General features: G+C 43.8%; 1 protein-coding gene across 1 annotated transcript in view; it reads left to right on the forward strand.

Moving 5' to 3' along the window:
- Positions 1-17,823: 17,823 nt before the first annotated feature.
- DYNC1LI1 (dynein cytoplasmic 1 light intermediate chain 1) overlaps positions 17,824-19,236 on the forward strand; it is a 50,919-nt gene continuing 49,506 nt past the window's right edge. Inside the window, exons 1-2 of the mRNA XM_074195619.1 lie at positions 17,824-18,048; positions 18,612-18,685. Coding sequence (XP_074051720.1) covers positions 17,918-18,048; positions 18,612-18,685 — 205 coding nt within the window. The 5' untranslated portion in view covers positions 17,824-17,917. The remainder of the gene's footprint in view (positions 18,049-18,611; positions 18,686-19,236) is intronic.

The raw sequence follows: 19,236 nt of genomic DNA on the forward strand, positions 1-19,236 counted from the left end.
ATGAAAATGAGACTATGCCTTCATTTGTGAGTTGTCGAATAAGGTACAAATAAGGTAAGGAAGAATTATTGCTACTTGAAATCCTTCACTTCTTCCATGGCTGATTTTTAGTACTTCAAAGATCCCCAATTTCATCAAAGAGGGACTGTATTGACCCCCTTGCCTACAAACAGGGTAAAGGCAGTGGTGTGCTGTTAAATAGCAAATGTAACAAATGACTATTTGGGGGAGGGAAGTGGACTGCACATAAAACACACTTTTAAGTTTAATGGACTCCATTAGCACTTTCTGCATCACTTGTCTAGACCATGAACAAAACAGTCAACCAAGCCTTGATTTGTTGGATTTGGCCATTTCCAAGGTATCTATTTCACACATAAGATTGATCAGAGCCTGTTTTGGCTGGCTCTAGCCTACTCCTTAGTAGAGAGGAACATTAGGTACTTCACCCAGAACCAAAAGGTATTTCCATCAGTTGTACTTTGCCTGTATTGCTAGTGTATCTTGGTCAGACCAGCCCAACCCTTTCAGTTCTGTGAATTAAAGAATGAAAAAAAGGAGAATTGAGCTACCTTAAGAAGTTTGTAGTAGCTTGGAGGTAGTAGTCAGGGACTTGTGTGACCCTGGCTCCTGTGCCTCCAAGCTGGTAGTCAATAGCTACCACACTGTGTAGGCTGCTTGGGGCCCTTCTTGTTACATATGTGTGGGATATGAATCCATTTTAAAAATATAGAGACTCCTCTGAACAAAAAGGAAAGTTTATTTTGGCTTTTCTTGAGAAAAGGGCACCCCCAAGTCTCACAAAGGTAGTGAAGATCAAGGAGCTGCCCCAAGGTGACAGTCAAGCAAGATTATATGGCCTAGAGTGATCACCCCTCCCTAGCCCCCTCTCTTCCAACCTGATTGCATAAGGTTTTCAGAGTTCCAATCTTTATGCAAAAAAATCTATCCAACAACAAAGAGAAGAATAAAAGGTTTTCATAAAATATTACCTCACCATCCAGATGGCGAGGGGATCAGAAGATTTCTAATGACCTTCTGTTAAATGAATTAATGTCTGAGCATGCAAGGTCTTTTAAGGAACTCTACTATCTTCTTAGTTTAGTACTTATCAAACAAGAGAAGACAGGCTACTGTTCTCAAACAGGGGTCTAACTAAAACTGCAAGGTCTCCTCTCTGGAAGTATTCCACTATTTCCCTCCCTAACAGAATCAATGCAAGGTATTTCTGGAAATAGTCCACTGTTTCACTCCCTAGAAGAATCAGGAGGGTGTCTGTCTGAGAATGCAAGGCCTCTCTCCCTCTTCTAAGAATAGTCTAAGAGTAATAGTCTGTCTTTGTTTTTAATGATTTTTAACCCTGAGAGGACTTCACTAGGAATGCTAACTCTTAAGAGGGAATATTCCACTCACATAGCTAGGTTTTGAACAACTTGGGGGCCAAGACACAAGAAAACCACAAGAGGGGGGCTTGAGCAATAATTATTTATCTTACAGATTTATTCTCTAACACATGAATCACATCTGTGCTCAAGCCCCCATCATAAATTGTCCTCTGGTGGTCAACCTATCCTATTTAGGTAGTCTGGTCCTTTCTTGAATGGCAGACCTATTCCTTTGATGGGCCTGTGCTTAAAAGCTCTCCAGATTGGCATGACCTGCCCGTACTTGCCATATTCTGAGAACCCAGAATTATTTCCATGCCACTATGAGTCACCAGAGAAGGACTTCTGTATAAAGATATATGCAAATTCTACCAACAGATACCAAGGTGCCAAAAAATAGTCTTGTTTAAGATACGTGAATAAGTTTACCAGGTTGTCTATAAAAGCAGTTACCATTGTTAATAAAGTTAATGTTTCCTGTAATTGTTAAGTGGTGTTTAATACTTAGTGCTCAGCAAGCTTAAGTATCCTTAGCAATGTGGAAATCAGCCTTTTTGACAACTAAGGAAGCTTCACCAAACATGCCTGGGGAAAGCAACCTAAAAGATGCCCTCAGATCAACATTTTAAGACATATTCAGTTGAAAGGGATGATGAGAAGACACTGCTATTATAAAAATTTAGGACTCTCAGTAAGAGAGGGTGGTTTCTTTAAGTAGGGTAACCAAGCAATTTTACAGACAGGGAAACTGAGTCACAGGGAGGTTAAATGATAGTTTAGACAGTCAGATAGTTAAATTAGTGAAGGTAATGAAATTCCAAACTGACGAAAGAGCTTCTTGGGGAAGATCATCATCTTATTAGAATTAAGACAGGACAGGCCACAGAGCAGGAGAGGTTTGAAGGTGATTCACACAGACCCTGAGAACTCAGAATAGCAGGACAAGTGTGGTTATTGCTGGCAGAAGTTAAAAGCAGCCTCTTCTTGATTTGCAGAGAGAATTAAAGCAGATTAGAGAATATAATGCTGAAGAAGTAATAATTAATATCTAGAGTCTCATAAGCATAATATGTCAGGAGATGAGGATGTTGGGGTGGAAGGTGGGGTTAGCAGGTACAGGACATAACAGAAGGGCTGGTGGACAGAGCTAGCTCATAAGAAGAGACCTCAGCTGTTCTTTGATTTTGGGATTTTTTTTTTTTGATGCTTGAGGAATAAGTGATAACTCACACCGAGACTGGATTGTGGACTCTTCTTCTGGCATCACCCCTAGTGTCTTATATTTCAACTTGGATCCCAGTTTCCTGCTGTTTAGATACCTCTTGCTCAAATCTCCCTTACATTTTCCGCATTTTTGGATGTTGGTCACATTATTTTCTGTCTTGAACTCTTCAGCTTTTCCTTTGTAAGAGGCAGGTCTTGCATACCTATCCTGTTTCCCTCTGTTCTGCTAGTTCTTTGGGACAAAATTGATTGTCCCTTAAGAGAAGCCTGTTGTATCAGATCCATTTCCTGGCTATTGGTGGGGTATGAGATCTTATCCAATTATGGGATAAAGTCAATTATAGACAAAACAGATGTATTCACTTATATAAAACAAAGACTTTTATATGAACAAAACCAATGTAACTAAGGATCAGAAGGAAAGCTGTCAACTGGGAGGAAAAATATTTTTGCCAGATATATAGAAAACAGAAAAATATAAAGCCAAAAACCATTCCCCTAATAGATAGAATCACGAAAAACTGTCAATTGGGAGAAAAAAATCTTTTCCAGCTATATAGACAGTAGAAAAATATGAACCCCAAAGCCATTCCCCTAAGCTATATGAGCTATATGAAAGAATGCTCTAAATCATTATTTGATTTTGTGTGTGGGTTTTTTTTTTTTTTTGCCAAGGTAATTATGGCTAAGTGACTTACCCAGAGTCATACAGCTAGGAAGGGTCTCCTCTCAACTCCAGGGCCAGTGCTCTATCCACTGCACAACTTAATTTCCCCTAAATCACTATTAATAAGAGAAATGCAAGTCTAAATAAACTTGAAGTTTTACCTCCCACCCAGAAAATTGCTAAAACTGACAAAAAAAATGGAAATAATCAATGTTTTGAGAACTATGGAAAGATTGGCACATGATACAACTATAGAATGATCTAACCACTAAAGAAAGCAATTTAGGATTATGATAGTGGCTAAAATGGTCATATCTTTTGAATCAGACCTTGACTTTCTAGATTAAGGCCTTTAATAAGCTTTAGTTTGTCTGAGCAATACCCATTCAGTGATCAAGGGCTGGGTCAGAATTGGGACAAAAAAATTAGGTCATCTTTTGACATATAATGAGATCGAAGTCCTCAAAAGCTGAAGATGGTTTCAAATTCTTTGAGGAGGCACTCAGCAATGAGATGATGTATATGATTTGGTACCTTCATGCCTCAATACGTAAAAGGAGCTGCAATGTCTTGGGAGTGGTGCTCACAGAACTTATTAGTTATTAGTATTAGTCTTTGAGGGTTGCTTTATTGTAATGATGAATCTATGATCTCACTGTTAATAATTTGGTGAAGGGGGTACTAGATATGTGATTTAATTGATATACCTTTGTAGATTGATCCCTTTTGTGAAATTTGGAATGAAGAAATAATTTTGAAATAATTTCCAATGATTCCAAAAAAAAGAAATTATGGAACGTTTAAGATATAGGTAATGAACTAACCCCTTCCATTTCTTCCCCACTTCAGAGCTGGAGTAGCCATCCTCTAACTGCTTCCTATTGTCTATAAGGACTTTTAAATGAACCAGAATTCAAAGGAGATATGTAAGAGAAAATTCCCAGCCCTCAGTTCTTTCCAATAACTTTGAAAGGTGAAGATGATCTGTGTACTGTGTACTCCAGGGACTTGTTGGGCTTTTCCCCATCCTCCTTCCTACTCAAGGCCACAAGCTAGTGGCCTTTCACTCAAGCCTGTGTCTGGGATGGGATGGCCACTTATTTGTGTCTTCTTTCCTTTGGTGCTAAGCCTTATGAGATCTTGAAAGGTTTCTTCTCCAGCCTGGGCACTTGAACATCAGGATCTTAGCTATTAGAGCAGTGGAGGCAGAAGCAAATTGGTCCAGAGGGAAGCTGCCTCTAAAGAGAGAAAATCATAGGGCAACAACACACTTGAAATCTGTTAGTATCTTTTTCACTTGTTTCCTCCTAGTAAGAACAAATTCTAAGGCTAGAGACCAAATTAGAATGGTTACTTAGGAATCTGATGTGGGAGTAGAATTGCAGAACTGGAAGCCTAGCTTCTCTATTGAGATAGATGACCTCAAACAGTGAACCTGAGACAAACTTTAAAGACAGATAAAATAAATACAAGGACTGTTGAAGGTCACTAGCCCTTGTGAGAGGTAATACCCTAGAAGTGCAACCTTCGTTTTTGTTTTTGTTGACAGGGAAGATTTTCAGACTAGATTGTGCCCCCTGAAGCCCAGCCAATGGGATAAGGGCAACGGGGTTAGGGAGGAGGAGGTTGTGTTAGGGTAAAAATAAGCCTTTCTTCTTGTACTCCTTACTCCCTGGTCAGCACAAGAGCAATGAGGAGCTACCACCTTCTCATGAAAACACAATAAATTCCTTTCTGCTTTCAAGGTATCTAAGTTTTGTTTTGATTTTGAGTAGTGGTCTCTGTACCATACACCCTCATACCTTTTAGCCATAGTACCAGGCTAGAAGTTGTGGCAGAGTACAGTTAGAGAGTTTAAGCTAGTGTATATCATCTTCAAGAGTCCAAATCTGATCTCAGACACTTTCTGGCTACGTGACCCTGGACAAAGTACTTCATTCTGTTTGCCTCTATCTCCTCATTTGTAAATGAGCTGGAGAAGGAAATGGAAAATCACTCCAATATCTTTGCTAAGAAAACCCCAAATAGGGTCATAAGAATCGGACCAGACTGAAATGACTCAACAACAACTTCTTGTCTCCAGACCAAAAGCTTACCTGCCCCTTTAAGGATTTAAAGTGTTTCAAGGGTTCTAAAGAGCCTTATGTATATTGTCGTGTTTGAATCTCAAGATTCAACAGAGAAAGCTGCTGTTATCACAATTTTGTAGCTAAGAACACTTAGGCTCACCGAGTTTATTTTTATTTTTTTTCAGGTCAAAGAAATTTACTTTTATTAGAAATATTCTGATAATTGATGCACAAGTGGTAATGTGATTTGAATTAAGCTGTTAAGTACTTTAGTTTCCCCCTTTTCTTTTGTATATAAATCCTTAAGCTTTTGCCAGTTATTTAGTTTTAAAATAAATGAGTTTCAAATGAGTTCCCCAAAATGTCTAGAACTGTGGTTTTGATTTAGTTACTAAATTTTCAGGGGCATCTCATAAAAGGCAGACATGAACTATAAACAATGACGAGCATCCTCACGCCAGGGGAGGCAGTCTCATGACTTGGATAAGCCCCCTCCTCCAGGCCACACTAGCTAAAGTGAGTGAGCATCAGTTCCTGGTGCACATGGTCAGCTTCTGAGTCCATGGCTTCCATCTGCTCAGGCTCTTCTTCTGGCTGCTCCAGATGTCCTATCACTGGAGAAGACCACACATCCATTCCGTGCTCCAGAGAAATGTTGTAGAGCACACAGCAAGCTAAAATGATGTGACTGGACTTTTCAGGAGAGTACTGCAGGGCTCCCTTGGATCCATCCAGGCAACGGAATCTCGACTGGATGGTCCTAAATGTCTTCTCAATAACATTATGAGTTGCAGAATGGGCCATGTTATAGCGATATTCTGCAGGGGTTCCTGGAATATGAAGTAGGGTCATGAGCCAGGTGCGAAGGAAGAAGGAGCTATCACTGAGGTCAGCGCTCTCCAGATGCTGGACCTGGGGCCTCCCCCCATTTCAGGCCCCTCCTCACGTGCCGGGGCCACAAGTCTACTCTGAAACTGCCCTCCTCAGGGTGCCCGTGAGGGCAGCATGATCGGGGTGCCCCGCACAGCGGACGGCGCCCAGCCCGTGGAAGGGCTTCTCTCGGGAGGGGCCACATCTTCACACAGGGCACCTGGGTGGACCCTCACAGCCCCCACGGGGGAGGGTGTTACACCCCCGGGGGTCCCTCCAGCCTCCCTCAGAGTCTCCCTGGGGGGTGAGGGGGCGCCCCATACGGTGTCGGGGAAGCACAGGAGGACAATCGCCCGCTCTCCGGGGCCTGGGTTCAAATCCCACCTCCAGGTCTGGCTTTGGCCTAGCGAAAGGAGGGTCCTCAAGTCCGTGCCCTCCCGGGTCTGATCCCATCCAAGGGGCCAAGCCCCCAGCACTCCTGCCCACCTGGGCCTCCCCTGCCACAGGCGGCTCCAGGCTCCCCCACTGGGTCCTCCTGGCCTTACCCCTGCCCGCCACCCACCACGCCGGGCTGGTGGAGCTGCCTCCTTCCCCCAGCCGACTGCACGGCCGCCAGGTCGGCTCACAGAGTTTAAATGACTTGCCCAGGGTCACTCAAATAATAAATATGCCAGGTGGTATTAGGACCAAGGTTTTCTGACAGCAGGGCCATCATTCTGTCCACCACCATACCAGGCTGCCTCCATGTGGACACTCTCTCCATTAATGCTGATCATAAACCATTTGTACCTTTTTTTCCCATCTGAGTCTCTCCCATTTCTTCTCTCACATTTGCCATAGGAGGTCAACCCAATGCTCTTTACTCTCATTCTCTTGGCTTTATTTAGATTGAGCTTGTGGATTGTCATTTGGTTGGTTGGTTGGTTGGTTCTTGTCTTCTGTTATCAAAGACCAATCAACATCACTATGTTAAAGGTAAGTTCCAGTGTTTCCAACTGTGGCTGATCAGACCAATACTAGCTCAGAATGCCCTACCACAAGATGGGCACAAATAGTCATGTGAACACCTGGGGTGAGTTCTCTAAATTTGTGCATCTCATGCTTCCTTTGAGCTGCTCAATTCTACCTTGCTCAAGATCACAGCACTTTCTCCGATGAGGGCATATCACACTGGCTGGTCCTGTGCCAGTGTCTCCTATTTGCACAATCAATTACAAAATTCTTGAGTCTTGTATCACTTTTTCTGACCCCCTTGTGAGCACTTACCTTTATGAGTTGTCCATAAAGTAATGTTTTTGGCAAGCACACATGTTTCACATTCTAACAATACACCCAGCCCATCATAGTTGTACTCTCTGTGGTAATGTTTGAAAGTTTGGTAGTTAGCTCAAGAAAGGACCTCAGTACTTCTCCTGCCAGGTGATCTTCAGAATCTTCCTAAGACAATTTAAATGGAAGCGATTCAGTTTCCCGACATGGCGCTGACATAGACTGTCCAGGTTTAGCAGTCATATAACAATGAGGTCAGCACAACAGCCCTGTAGACCTTCAGCCGGGGAGTCAGTCTACTATCTCTTCTGTCCTACGCTTTCTTTCAGAGCCTCCCAAACACTGAGTTAACTCAGCCAATGTGAGTGTCAACCTCACTGTCAATGGGAACCTCCCCAGAAAGGCCACTATCAAAATCAAAGAATTATCCACAATATTCAAAATGGCTCCATTTGCTGTAATCAGTGGTTCCACATATGAACAGTGTGGTGCTGGCTGATGGAACACCTGGATTTTCTTGGTGTTATTTGTTAGGCCAAAATGAACACGGACAAAAGAGAATTGAGCCACATTTTGTTGTATCTCAGCTCAGAGGCTGCATTGAGTACACAATCATCTGCAAACAGAAAATTATGCACCAACAGTCCCTCCACTTTGGTTTTGGCTTGTAGCCAGTTGAAGAATTTACCAGCAGTGCAGTAGCTGACTTTAATGCCATGTTCATCTTCAAGGAAGGCATTTGATAACATGGCTGAAATCATCATGCTGAAAAAATGGGAGCAAGGACACATCCTTGTTTCACTCCATTGGTGACTAGGAAATCTCAAGAGCAGCATCCACTCTATAGAATGTGGACAAGCATGCCATCTTGAGATTGATGTACAATACTAATAAACTCCTCTGGGCAACTAAATTTTGACAAAACTTTCCATAAACCCTCATTACTAACAGTAACAAAGGTCTTGGTCAGATCTACAAATGTATGCAGACCTCTCTGTCCTGCTCCTGGCATTTTTCCTGGAGTTATTGCAAACATCATTTTGACTGTTCCTCAGTCCTTTCTGAAGCCACACTGGCTGTCAGGTAGGTAACCATCTTCCAGGTGAAGGATCAGCCCATTGAGGAAGACTCTGGATTGTGATCTATTGTCCTATACTCTGACTAGATGAGTGACTTAGCTCCTCTTTCCATCGTAAATTTTTCTGATGCTATCCTTTTTACTCTTTGTGTGTGTGTGTGTGTGTGTGTGTGTGTGTGTATAATGATTCATTAGTAATATACTGCAGTCTATTCATGCCCACCATGTGCCTTTCCCCTGCCTAGTTGGTAACTGAAGTTATAGTTCTTTCCTGATTCACAGACTTACAGCACCAGTGCAACACTACAAAGATTGACTCTACAAAGAAGGGAGATGAAAAAGCATCTCCCCATATATCTTTGAAGACATAGGGGACTATGAATATGGAACACTACACATGTCAGACTTCTTGGATATGTTGTTTAATTTTGCTCAACTGTTTTCTCTCTTATTTTTTATACTTAGGGTTAGTTTTCTGGGAAAAGGAGAAAGGATATCAGAAAAAAAATAGGCAAGGTAAAAAAAGGAGCTCAATAAAAACATATTTTAAAAAGAATTGACTTTTATTTTAGAGATAAGAAAGGAGACATTAAATGCACAGCACCATTTCCAAGTGCAATTCACATTCTTATCCTCTTATTCAGTTCTTAGTTTGGTCATTATGGTGACCAGAGAATCCATCATCTGGAGGTCAGTCTTGAAATAGGCTTGTCTAAATGTAACCTAATGAATCCCCAGATACATGGCATGCGATCCTTTTAGGGAGTTTGTCCTTGTCATTTCCTATTTTGGTACCTGCTAATAGGGTCTCCAAGAACATGGGATCAAAGCTTCTTTAAGAACTAAGGTATTGATGTTCAGTATCTCTGACTTTTGTCTTGAGAGTCCTGGGCTACCTTCTGTATCCCCAGAGCAAGATGTAATGCCTACTTGGCTTAGAGAATGCTGAGTATGACATTCCTTCTCTGGGGTAAAAGACAATTTAACAGTTGCAAAAACTCTTGTGAAGAGATTCATGTGGAGAGAATAATCTAAATCAGGAAAAGTTCACTCTCAGCAGTCTGTAGAGTTTCAAGCCCTGGAGGTTAAGGAATATGATGGGACCAACTTCCCAAACAAGTCTGCAGCCCTAAGGACTCCATTCTGCCTCTCAAAGGTCTCTCTTGACTGCCTCCAGAGAGGTCCTCACTTCTCATGAATTTCCTCCCCAAGTGCTCTGGAGTCTCTAATCAAGTCCTTTTTATAGCAAGAATGCAGTGTTAGGGTGCCTAGGTGGCACAGTGGATAGAGTCAGTAGTACCTGAGTTCAAATCTGGTCTCAGACATGTAATAATTACCTAACTGTGTAGCCTTGGGCAAGCCAATTAACCCCATTGGCCTTGCAAAAACCTAAAAAAGAAAAAAAAAGGATGCAGCATTACATTCAACATTCACCTGCCAATCAGGAGTCACAGATGCATAGATAGCACTGGTCTGTCCATCAAGGCACTACTCAAATAGGTGTTAGAGAGGTACTAGATTGTTAACCTCATTGATGAGTATCACCTCAGTGAGAAGAATCCATCTAGAGTTAATTCATTTCTTTTTTCCCTTTTCTTTTTACTTTTTTTGGTTTTTGCAAGGCAATGGGGTTTAAGTGACTTACCCAAGGTAATTATTGTGTCTGAGGTTGGATTTGAACTTGGATCCTCCTGACTCCAGGGCTGGTGTTCTATCCACTGTGCCACCTAGCCACTCCAATTCCTTTCTGATCTATAACTAGCACCTATTTTCACACTCACAAATTAAGGTTATTATCCACAAAATATTCTTAGAACTTTTCATGAGGTGATCTCTCAGAGAGGCAGTATGATATAGTGAAAAGTGTACTAGATTTAAGGGGCAGAAGGCTTGAGTTCTCCCACAAGATTAAAGTGTTGGAAAAGGACTTTGATGGAAAGAGAATTCACAAGGTATTCAATAAGGCTAAAAACTGTTTACATTCCTACATGAAACTTAGAACTCTTAAAAATTTTCTTATTACTAGGACAGTTAGAAAGAGACAGAGGGCATGGATGTGAGTTGAATATAATGAAATGATTATCTAAAAATATAAAATTAAGGGGTGAGAAATAAGAATGTACTTGGAAAAGGGTAAAGGGAAAGGTAGAATGGGGTAAATTATTGAATATAAAAGAGGTCCAAAGGAGATTTTATAGTGCAGGGGAAGTTAGGGGAAAGTAGAGAGAAGGGGAGCTTATGAACCTTAGTCATTAGAATTGACTCAGAGGGAGTAACAAACAGACCCAGTTGAACATAGAAATCAATCTTACCATACAGGAAAGTAGGAGAGGAAGGGCATAAACAAAGGGGGGGAAATGAAGGATAGATTGCTGGAGGTAAAAGTCAATAGGAAAACATGAGAGCGGACAGAGTGAAAGCAGAGAGAGAGAGAGATAAACAGAGAGAGGATAGGTTGAAGGGAAATACATAGTAATCTTTACTGTGAAAAAAATTTTTCATAACACATTACTCTAATAAAGACCTCATTTCTCAAATATATATGGAAAATGGAGGCAAATTTATAGAAATAAAACTCTTTCCTTAATTGATAAATGGTCAGATATGAACAGGCAGTTTTCAAAGTAATCAAGGCTATACAGGAAAAATGCTCTAACTCACTATCGATTAGAGAAATGTAAATTTAAACAATTCTGAGCTACCACCATATACCTATTAGATTGGCTAGTTTGGTAGAAAAGGAAAATGACAAATGTTGGAGTAAACATGGATAAATTAAAACACTAATGCACTGTTGGCAAAGTTGTATACTAATTCAACTATTCTAGAGAGCAATTTGGAATTATACTCAAGGGACTATAAAACCATGCATTCCTGTTGATTTAGCAATATCATTAGTAGGTTGGTAGTCCAAAGAGTTTTTTAAAATTAAAAAAAATATTTAGGGTAGCTCTTTTAGTAGTGGCAAAGAATTGGAAATTGAGGGAATATCCTTTGATTGAAGATTGACTGAACAAGTTATATATAATTGTGAAGGAATACTATTATGCTATAAAAAATGATGACTAAGACATTCTCAGAAAAAACTTGGAAAGATTTACATGAACTGATGCAAAGTGAAATGAGCACAACAGCAATATTATACAATATTATAAAAATATTATACAAAGATCTAAGCTAAGACAATTCTAAAGGACATATGGTGAACAGTACTGTCCATCTCCAGAGAAAGAACAGGTGGAATCTGAATGCAGATTGAAGAAACTTTTCCTTTCCTTCTTTATTTGGGATTTTTTTGGCTTGTGTTTTTTTTATAGCATGACTGACATGGAAATGTATTTTGAATGACTACAATGTATGTATAATCTCTGTCAAATTGCTTGACTTCTCAATGGGGAAGGGAGGGAGGATTGAAGAGAACTTGCAATTCAAAATTTGAAAAAATCTTAAAATTTTTGTTTTACATGTAATTGGGGAAAATAAAATTCTAAATTTTAAAAAATATATTTTTTTAGGTTTTTGAAAGGCAAATGGGGTTAAGTGGCTTGCCCAAGGCCACACAGCTAGGTCATTATTAAGTGTCTGAGACTGAATTTGAACCCAGGTATTCCTGACTCTAAGGCCGGTGCTTTATCCACTACACCACCTAGCTGCCCCCAAAATAAAAATTTTTAAAAAAGGATTTTGATGCAGATGTAATCCTCTAAGCATAGAACTTGAGGGGAAAATGAGAATCTGAAACAAAAAGTTCCAATTTCTTATGCATTTAGTTCCTAAAACTGGCAGCATAGCAAAGTGCCAACCAGGTCCTGCCATGCAGCATAGAGGTCTGGCACTCAATGGTTGTCACATCCCTCCTAAATGCCCTTGATAACTGGTAGGTTATGAAATAGGTTGTTCATCTATTGGAAATAACCAATAGAAAGAGATCTTCCTCCTACCAATAGAACCCACAAGTTCGGTCAAAAAGATGAATGACTTGTTCATGGATTCCTACTGGTTTCCCCATTGTTGTTCTCTTCATATAATTTTTTTTTGTGTGATGAATCAGAGAGCAGCAGCCTTGTGGTCCTGTGCCTACCAACTTTCCACCAAATTGGAGTCAACCCAGGAGAGTGTATGTGCAAAGCTGTAGTGCTTGGGGCTGGCAGAGAGTGTGGTCATAAGAGGAAACAGCCCCTAGGCTGACTACTTCCCTTTAGCCCCCACAGGCAGCCCAGACCCAAAAGTAGAAGGGATGTCTCATGCAATGTCTCACGAAAAGGCTTCCTTTAGTGGTCCAAAGTCAATCTGTCATGGAGATCTTTCCCCAGATCTTTTCTTGGCCAAGGAAGGAATCCTTTAAAAGACAACATGCTTGTATGTCTTAGGTAAAACATGCACAGAAATCACAGAGACTTAGGGCTGAAAAGCACATTAGAGCTTATGTAGTCTAAGCCCTATACTTTTACACATAGTGAAACTGAGGCCCTGAGTTACATAGTAGTGGCAGAGCTGGATTTTGAACCCAGGCCTCCTGGGTTCAAATCTTTCTACCAGATCACCATTCACTTTGGTTTTTCCAGATAGTATTTGCTCCAGTCTGAATGCTGCACTAACCAGGATAGCATAGGATGGAAGATATTTTAGGAAAGAGAGTCACATACCAACCAAAAAAAAAAAGAAAAAAAGGAGTCACTCATTAGGCAATTTCAACTAGCCACATTATGGCCCCAAACCAGGAAGTAAAAAAAAGAGAAAAGTAGCCATGAGTTGCAAAATTATGTCTTCTTATAAATTTAATCACTTATATGAATCCAATAAGTGAAAAAGTATGAATAAAGTTCCAGAGAAAGTCAAACTCCAAGCTCTTTGCATTTTGATACAAGACAAATGTTAACGCAACAATAATGGTAGCCACTTACTTGCTCTGTATTCCCTTTAGATCTGTCTCCTTGTATTTATAACAGATATTAACATAGAAAATTTTAGCTATTAGCTCATTTGATGTTTATAATTAGTCTGTGAGATAGTACGTCAAGAGTAATTATTATTCTCATTTTCTAGATGGGAACTAAGTCTCAGGGTGGTAAAATGACCTTCTCCTCCCCAGATTCACACAGTGTCAGAGATAGCATTTGAACTCATGTCTCCTAAACCTAGAAATAATTAGGAGCATCGAGTTAGAGAAGACGACTAAGGGCAGTTAGAGGTAAATGTTACTGACAATGTTAAGAAGTGACTGCTGAGGCAGCTAGGTGGCGCAGTGGATAGAACACCAGCCCTGGCATCAGGAGGACCTGAGTTCAAATCCGACCTCAGACACTTAATAATTACCTAGCTGTGTGACCTTGGGCAAGCTGCTTAATTCCATTTGCCTTGCAAAAACCTTAAAAAAAAGTGATTGATGGGGAAGCTAGGGGGTGCAGTGGATAGAGCCCTGGAGTCAGGAGGATTTGAATTCAAATGTGACCTCAGATACTTAATAATCATTGTGTGACCTTGGGCAAGTCACTTAACCTCATCATCTTGGAAAAAAAAGAAGCAACCACTGCTGGCCTGACCCTCCAGAGGAGAAAGGAAAAACAGAAACAAACTCCATTAAATGGAGGCATGTCCTTGGAATAGTCCCTGAGGGCATCATCTTAGTCTAACTCAGGACCATAGTCAACAGAAAATTGTCAATAATCCATTAAATGAGGCTTCACATATCCTGTTGAAAGAGGTAAGGAAAATCTGATAAAATCTTTTAGAGAATTTTCCATCCAAAATGGATGGAATAAATTTTAATGATTCAACTGGTAAGTTTCAGCTATCTGGGGTGGCTAGGTGGGTGCAGTGGATAAAACACTGGCCCTGGAGTCAGGAGTACCTGGGTTCAAATCTGGTCTCAGACACTTAATAATTACCTAGCTGTGTGGCCTTGGCAAGCCACTTAACCCCATTTGCCTTGGGAAAAAAAAAACCTAAAAAAAAAGTTTCAGTTATCTGGAAAATCCATTTTATGGAAGGCCTAGTTCCTGGATGATTCCCAAAGGAACAGGTGTTATTGTACCAATGTTTTATTGCATTACAATTTTAATTCCTTTAACAAGTCCAGGAAACTTCCCTGATTCCTCTTGTCAGAAGCAAAAGACGTATTGCTCTTCAAAGAACATTGTTTTCTGATTATGATAAAAATCTGCCCCTGATCTTGGTGACATTATCTCATAAAGTTCACTCTTCTTCATGTCTATAAAAGATCTCTATCATTCAATAGGAGGGAAGTGGCCTTGTGATTTTATTATTACGTCTTGTCTGTGTTTATAGAAGCTTTCTGAGGTAGGAGATACCCTTGGTAACTACTTGCTGAAGGAAAGAAATTAAAGCAGTGGATAGGCTGACTGGCTGGAGTCAGGAAGACTCATCTTCCTGAGTTCAAATCCTACCTCAGACACTTACTGTGTCACCCTGCACTTCATCCCATTTGCCTCAGTTTCCTCATCAAAACATTAGTTGGAGAAGAAAATGGCAGACTACTCCAGAACCTTTGACAAGAAAACCCAAATGGGGATCACAAAGAGTTGGACAAGACTGAAATGGGACTGAACAAATGTGCCTGACCAATTGACCAATTGATATTCAAGTGTTGAGCAAAGTTAATAAAGTAGGGGTATTAATCAACATGGCTACTTTGCCCAGTGGAACACTTGCAAAAACCTACTCCAAAATTCTCAACTGGACCTAATTCTTGCGTTTGAAAAATTTGAAACTTCTTAACTTCAGGGTAAGGCCAGTTACATCTTGACCATGGTGGTATGATTAGGTAACTATGGAACTGGAGCCTCCTCTTGTATAGTGAAAATTCATAAACTGGAAACAGAGACCTTTGCCATAAAAAATCTTTCTGAACAAATTGATTATGATACATTTGGTCTATGGTATCATTGGGATGACTTTTTTGTTTATTATTTTTATTTAATATTTTATTTCCCCCAGTTTTTAGATGTAAGAATAATTTTTAGGAATCATTTTTAAAATACTTTAAGTTCCAAATTCTCTTCCTTCTTCCCTCTTTTCCACCCCCCTTCCCCTCCCATGGAGAAGACTAGCAATTCAATATAAGTTTTACCTGTATTGTCAAGCAAAACAATTCCATAATAGTTGTGTTTTGAAAGAAAAAATAAAAACTTCAATAAAAATAAAGCTAAAAATGTATGCTTTGATATGTATTCAGTCATCATCATTTTTTCCTCTGGGCATAGTTAGCATTTTTCATCATAAATCCTTCAGAGTTGGGGCAGCTAGGTGGCACAGTGAATAGAATACCGGCCCTGGAGTCAGGAGAACCTGAGTTCAAATGTGACCTCAGACACTTAATAATGACCTAACTGTGTACCTTGGGCAAGTCACTTAACCCCATTGCCTTAAATAAATAAAATGAAAAAAAAAAAAACCTAAGTCCTTCAGAGTTGTCTTGGGTCATTGTATTGCTGAGAATGCAACTAAGTCATTCACAGCAGATCATCCTATGATACTGCTGTTACTTTGTACATAATATATTATCACTTTGTTTCAGCTCATATAAGTCTTTCTAGGTTTTTCTGAGATCATTCAGTTCAGCATTTCCCAACACACTGTAGTTTTCCAACACATTGCATAAGACAATTTGTTCAGCCATTTCCCAGTTGATGGACATCACCTCAGTTTCCCATTCCCTGCCACCAGAAGAGAGCTGCCATAAATATTGTTGTACATATGGGTTCTTCTCCTTTTTGTTTTTAATCTCTTATGGGATACGGCCCTAGTGGTGGTATTGCTAGGTCGAAGGGTATGAAGAGTTTCCTAGCCCCTTGGCCATAGTTCATTGGGGTGACTGTAGATCAGATTTAGTGAAGTGGAAGATATATGTGTAGATATTACAATGACTTCTTTTAAAATTGGAAATTTTTAATTTTTTCAATTTCATGCATCACATTTCCTTTTATTTTCTTTATAGACCCTGATGAAAGTGAAAATAGAGGATGACGCATGTGAAAGAAGTATCAGAAGACATAACTCACTTAGAAAACAGAAAAGTTAAAATAGATGAGTCAAAAGCAATTTTAAAATGAACTAAAAATTAGAATCTGCTTCGTCTCTCTTCTGATTTTCTGCTTTTGCTCAAGGTAAGAAGACCCGGAAAAGATTCACGTCCACTCATGCATTTATTTGTTTGTTTATTTGGTCATTTGTGTATTTTTTGAAAAAAAAGAGTGGGCGGCTGAAGCACCGGCCCTGGAGTCAGGAGGACCTGAGTTCAAATCCAGTCTCAGACACCTAATATAACTACCTAGCTGTGTGATCTTGGGCAAGCCACTTAACCCCATTGCCTTGAAAAAATCTTAAAAACAAATAAAAAAAAGGAAGGTGGAGTGAAAACTAAGAATGGCATTTATTTATTTGCTTGTTCATTTGTGTATTTTTTAAAAAAGGAAAGGTGAAGTGAGACAAAGCATAGTTTACTGTTAGACTGGATTTCTGATAAGCAGACTTTTCTTAGGGAAAAGCGGGATTTTTCGAATGAGCCTTATTTCTGAGTTGATTTTGAAAGACTGGAAACGCGTTGTGGCGCGCGGTGTCATCTTCCAAACGGACACCAGAAAACCCAACCGGGTCAGCGTGTGGAGAAGGTGCGCTTGGCTTCTTCCTTTTCTAGTCTTTCTCCGAGTCTGTGGTCCTGGCGACATCTGTGGCTGGCGATGCCCGGGCTGGGCTGCAGTCGGGGGCCCTGGGCCAGCCCCGGCTCCCTGCCTGCCTCAGTTTCCTCATCTGTCGGAGGAGCTGGAGGGGGCCCGGCGGACTCCGGCGTCTCGGAGGCGGCGCCCCAGGCTGGCAGCCCCCCGGGCCGGGCGCGACGCCTGCCCGGCCGCCTCCCCGCCCCTCCGCCCGGCTCCCAGCCCAGAGCCGGGCCTCGGGCCCCCCGCGCCTGGCGGCGGGAGGCGGGCGGGGCCGGGGCGGGGCCACGCTGACGCCACCGGCCGCGCCCCGGAAGCCCCGCCCCGGCAGGGCCCGCCCCCGACGCAGCCTCGGCCCGGCAGGCCCCGCCCCGACGCAGCCTCGCCCCGCCAGGCCCCGCCCCGACGCAGCCTCGCCCCGCCAGGCCCCGCCCTGACGCAGCCTCGGCCCGGCAGGCCCCGCCCCGACGCAGCCTCGCCCCGACAGGCCCCGCCCCGACGCAGCCTCGGCCCGGCAGGCCCCGCCCCGACGCAGCCTCGCCCCGGCAGGCCCCGCCCCGACGCAGCCCCGCCCCTCCCCTCGCCAGGCGCCGGGCGCTGGCTTCACATCCGGGTCCCGCCGCCGCCGCCGCCCCGGCCTCGCTCATTCAGCTCCGCGGGCGCCGAGAGTCCCGACCAAGATGGCGGCCGCGGGGCGCGCCGGCTCCCTGAGCTCGTCGCCGCCGGTCCTGGCCGCCGCCAACGGCTTCCCCCCGGCTGCCGGCTCGGCCGGCGGCGACAAGGCCGAGGACGACGACGGCCAGAACCTCTGGTAACCGGAGCCCGGGGGGCGGGGGAGGGAGGGGCCGCCGGCGCCCCGGGGCCGCCTGCACCCCGCCCAGCGCGGGCCTGCTTCTCGGCCCTCCTCCCGTGGGCTGGGGTCTCCCCCCTGCCCCTCCCCGGGGTGGGGCCCCCCCGCGCCCCTCTGGAGGCGGGGTCCTCCCCTGCCACCTTCTGAAGGTGGGGTCCCCCCGCGCCCCTCTGGAGGCGGGGTCCTCCCCCGCTCCTCTCTGAAGGTGGGGTCCCCCTGCGCCCCCTTTGGAGGCGGGGTCCGCCCCCGCTCCCCTTTGGATGTGGGGTCCCCCGCGCCCGTTCTGGAGGTGGGGTCCCCTGCACCCCTCTGGAGGCTGAATCCTCCCCCGCGCCCCTGTGGAGGTGGGGTCCCCTCGCCTCCATTCTGAAGGCGGGGTCTCCCCGCGCCCCTCTGGAGGCGGGGTCCTCCGCCGCTTCCCTTGTGGAGGTGGGGCCCCGCGGGGTCCTCCCCGCCCTCCCCCCGCGCCCCCTGCGGAGGCGGGGCGCCCCGCGGCCTCTCTAGCGGCCCCCCTTCTCTCCCAGGTCCTGCATCCTCAGCGAGGTCTCCACCCGCTCGCGCTCCAAGCTCCCCTCGGGCAAGAACGTCCTGCTGCTGGGTGAGTGGGGTCCGCCGGGGGGGCCCTTTGTGTGCGGCTCCGGGGGGCACCGGGGGGCCGGGCGCGTGTTATTGTCCCCGGCCGGGCCCCTCCTCCCCGCCGGAGGAAGGCAGGCAGGGGGGTTGCTGTGCCCCTTGGCGGGGGCTCGGGAGGGGTCTGCCCTGGGTGGCCCGGCCCCAGCTTGGGGAGGGGCGGCCTCAGCCCGGGCTCCGGCTCCTTGGAGGGGCGGCCACCCTGGCTGGCCTCCCCGGCGCCCCAGCCCAGCCCGGAGCCGCCTCCCGGAGCTTCCTCTCCATGGTGGCCATCCCGAGAAAGGAGACTTGCCAAGACAATCACACGAAATGCTTTTTGCAAGTTGAACTAGAAACCCGAGGTTAAGTCTTAGAAAGAAGTGCAATGTTTCTAAGTTGTTGAGATTCTATATGACACGAGGAAATCTGGTGACTTGTTGGCGACTTGGACTTTCATTCTGTGATGAACTGGAAGCAAAGTCATTCTTGTGCTTTCGTTGTGGTTCAGAGTTTGGCTGGCAGGGGAACCGGCAAGAGTTT

Source organism: Macrotis lagotis, chromosome 7 (genome assembly GCF_037893015.1).
Source record: "Macrotis lagotis isolate mMagLag1 chromosome 7, bilby.v1.9.chrom.fasta, whole genome shotgun sequence".
Lineage (NCBI taxonomy): Eukaryota > Metazoa > Chordata > Mammalia > Peramelemorphia > Peramelidae > Macrotis > Macrotis lagotis.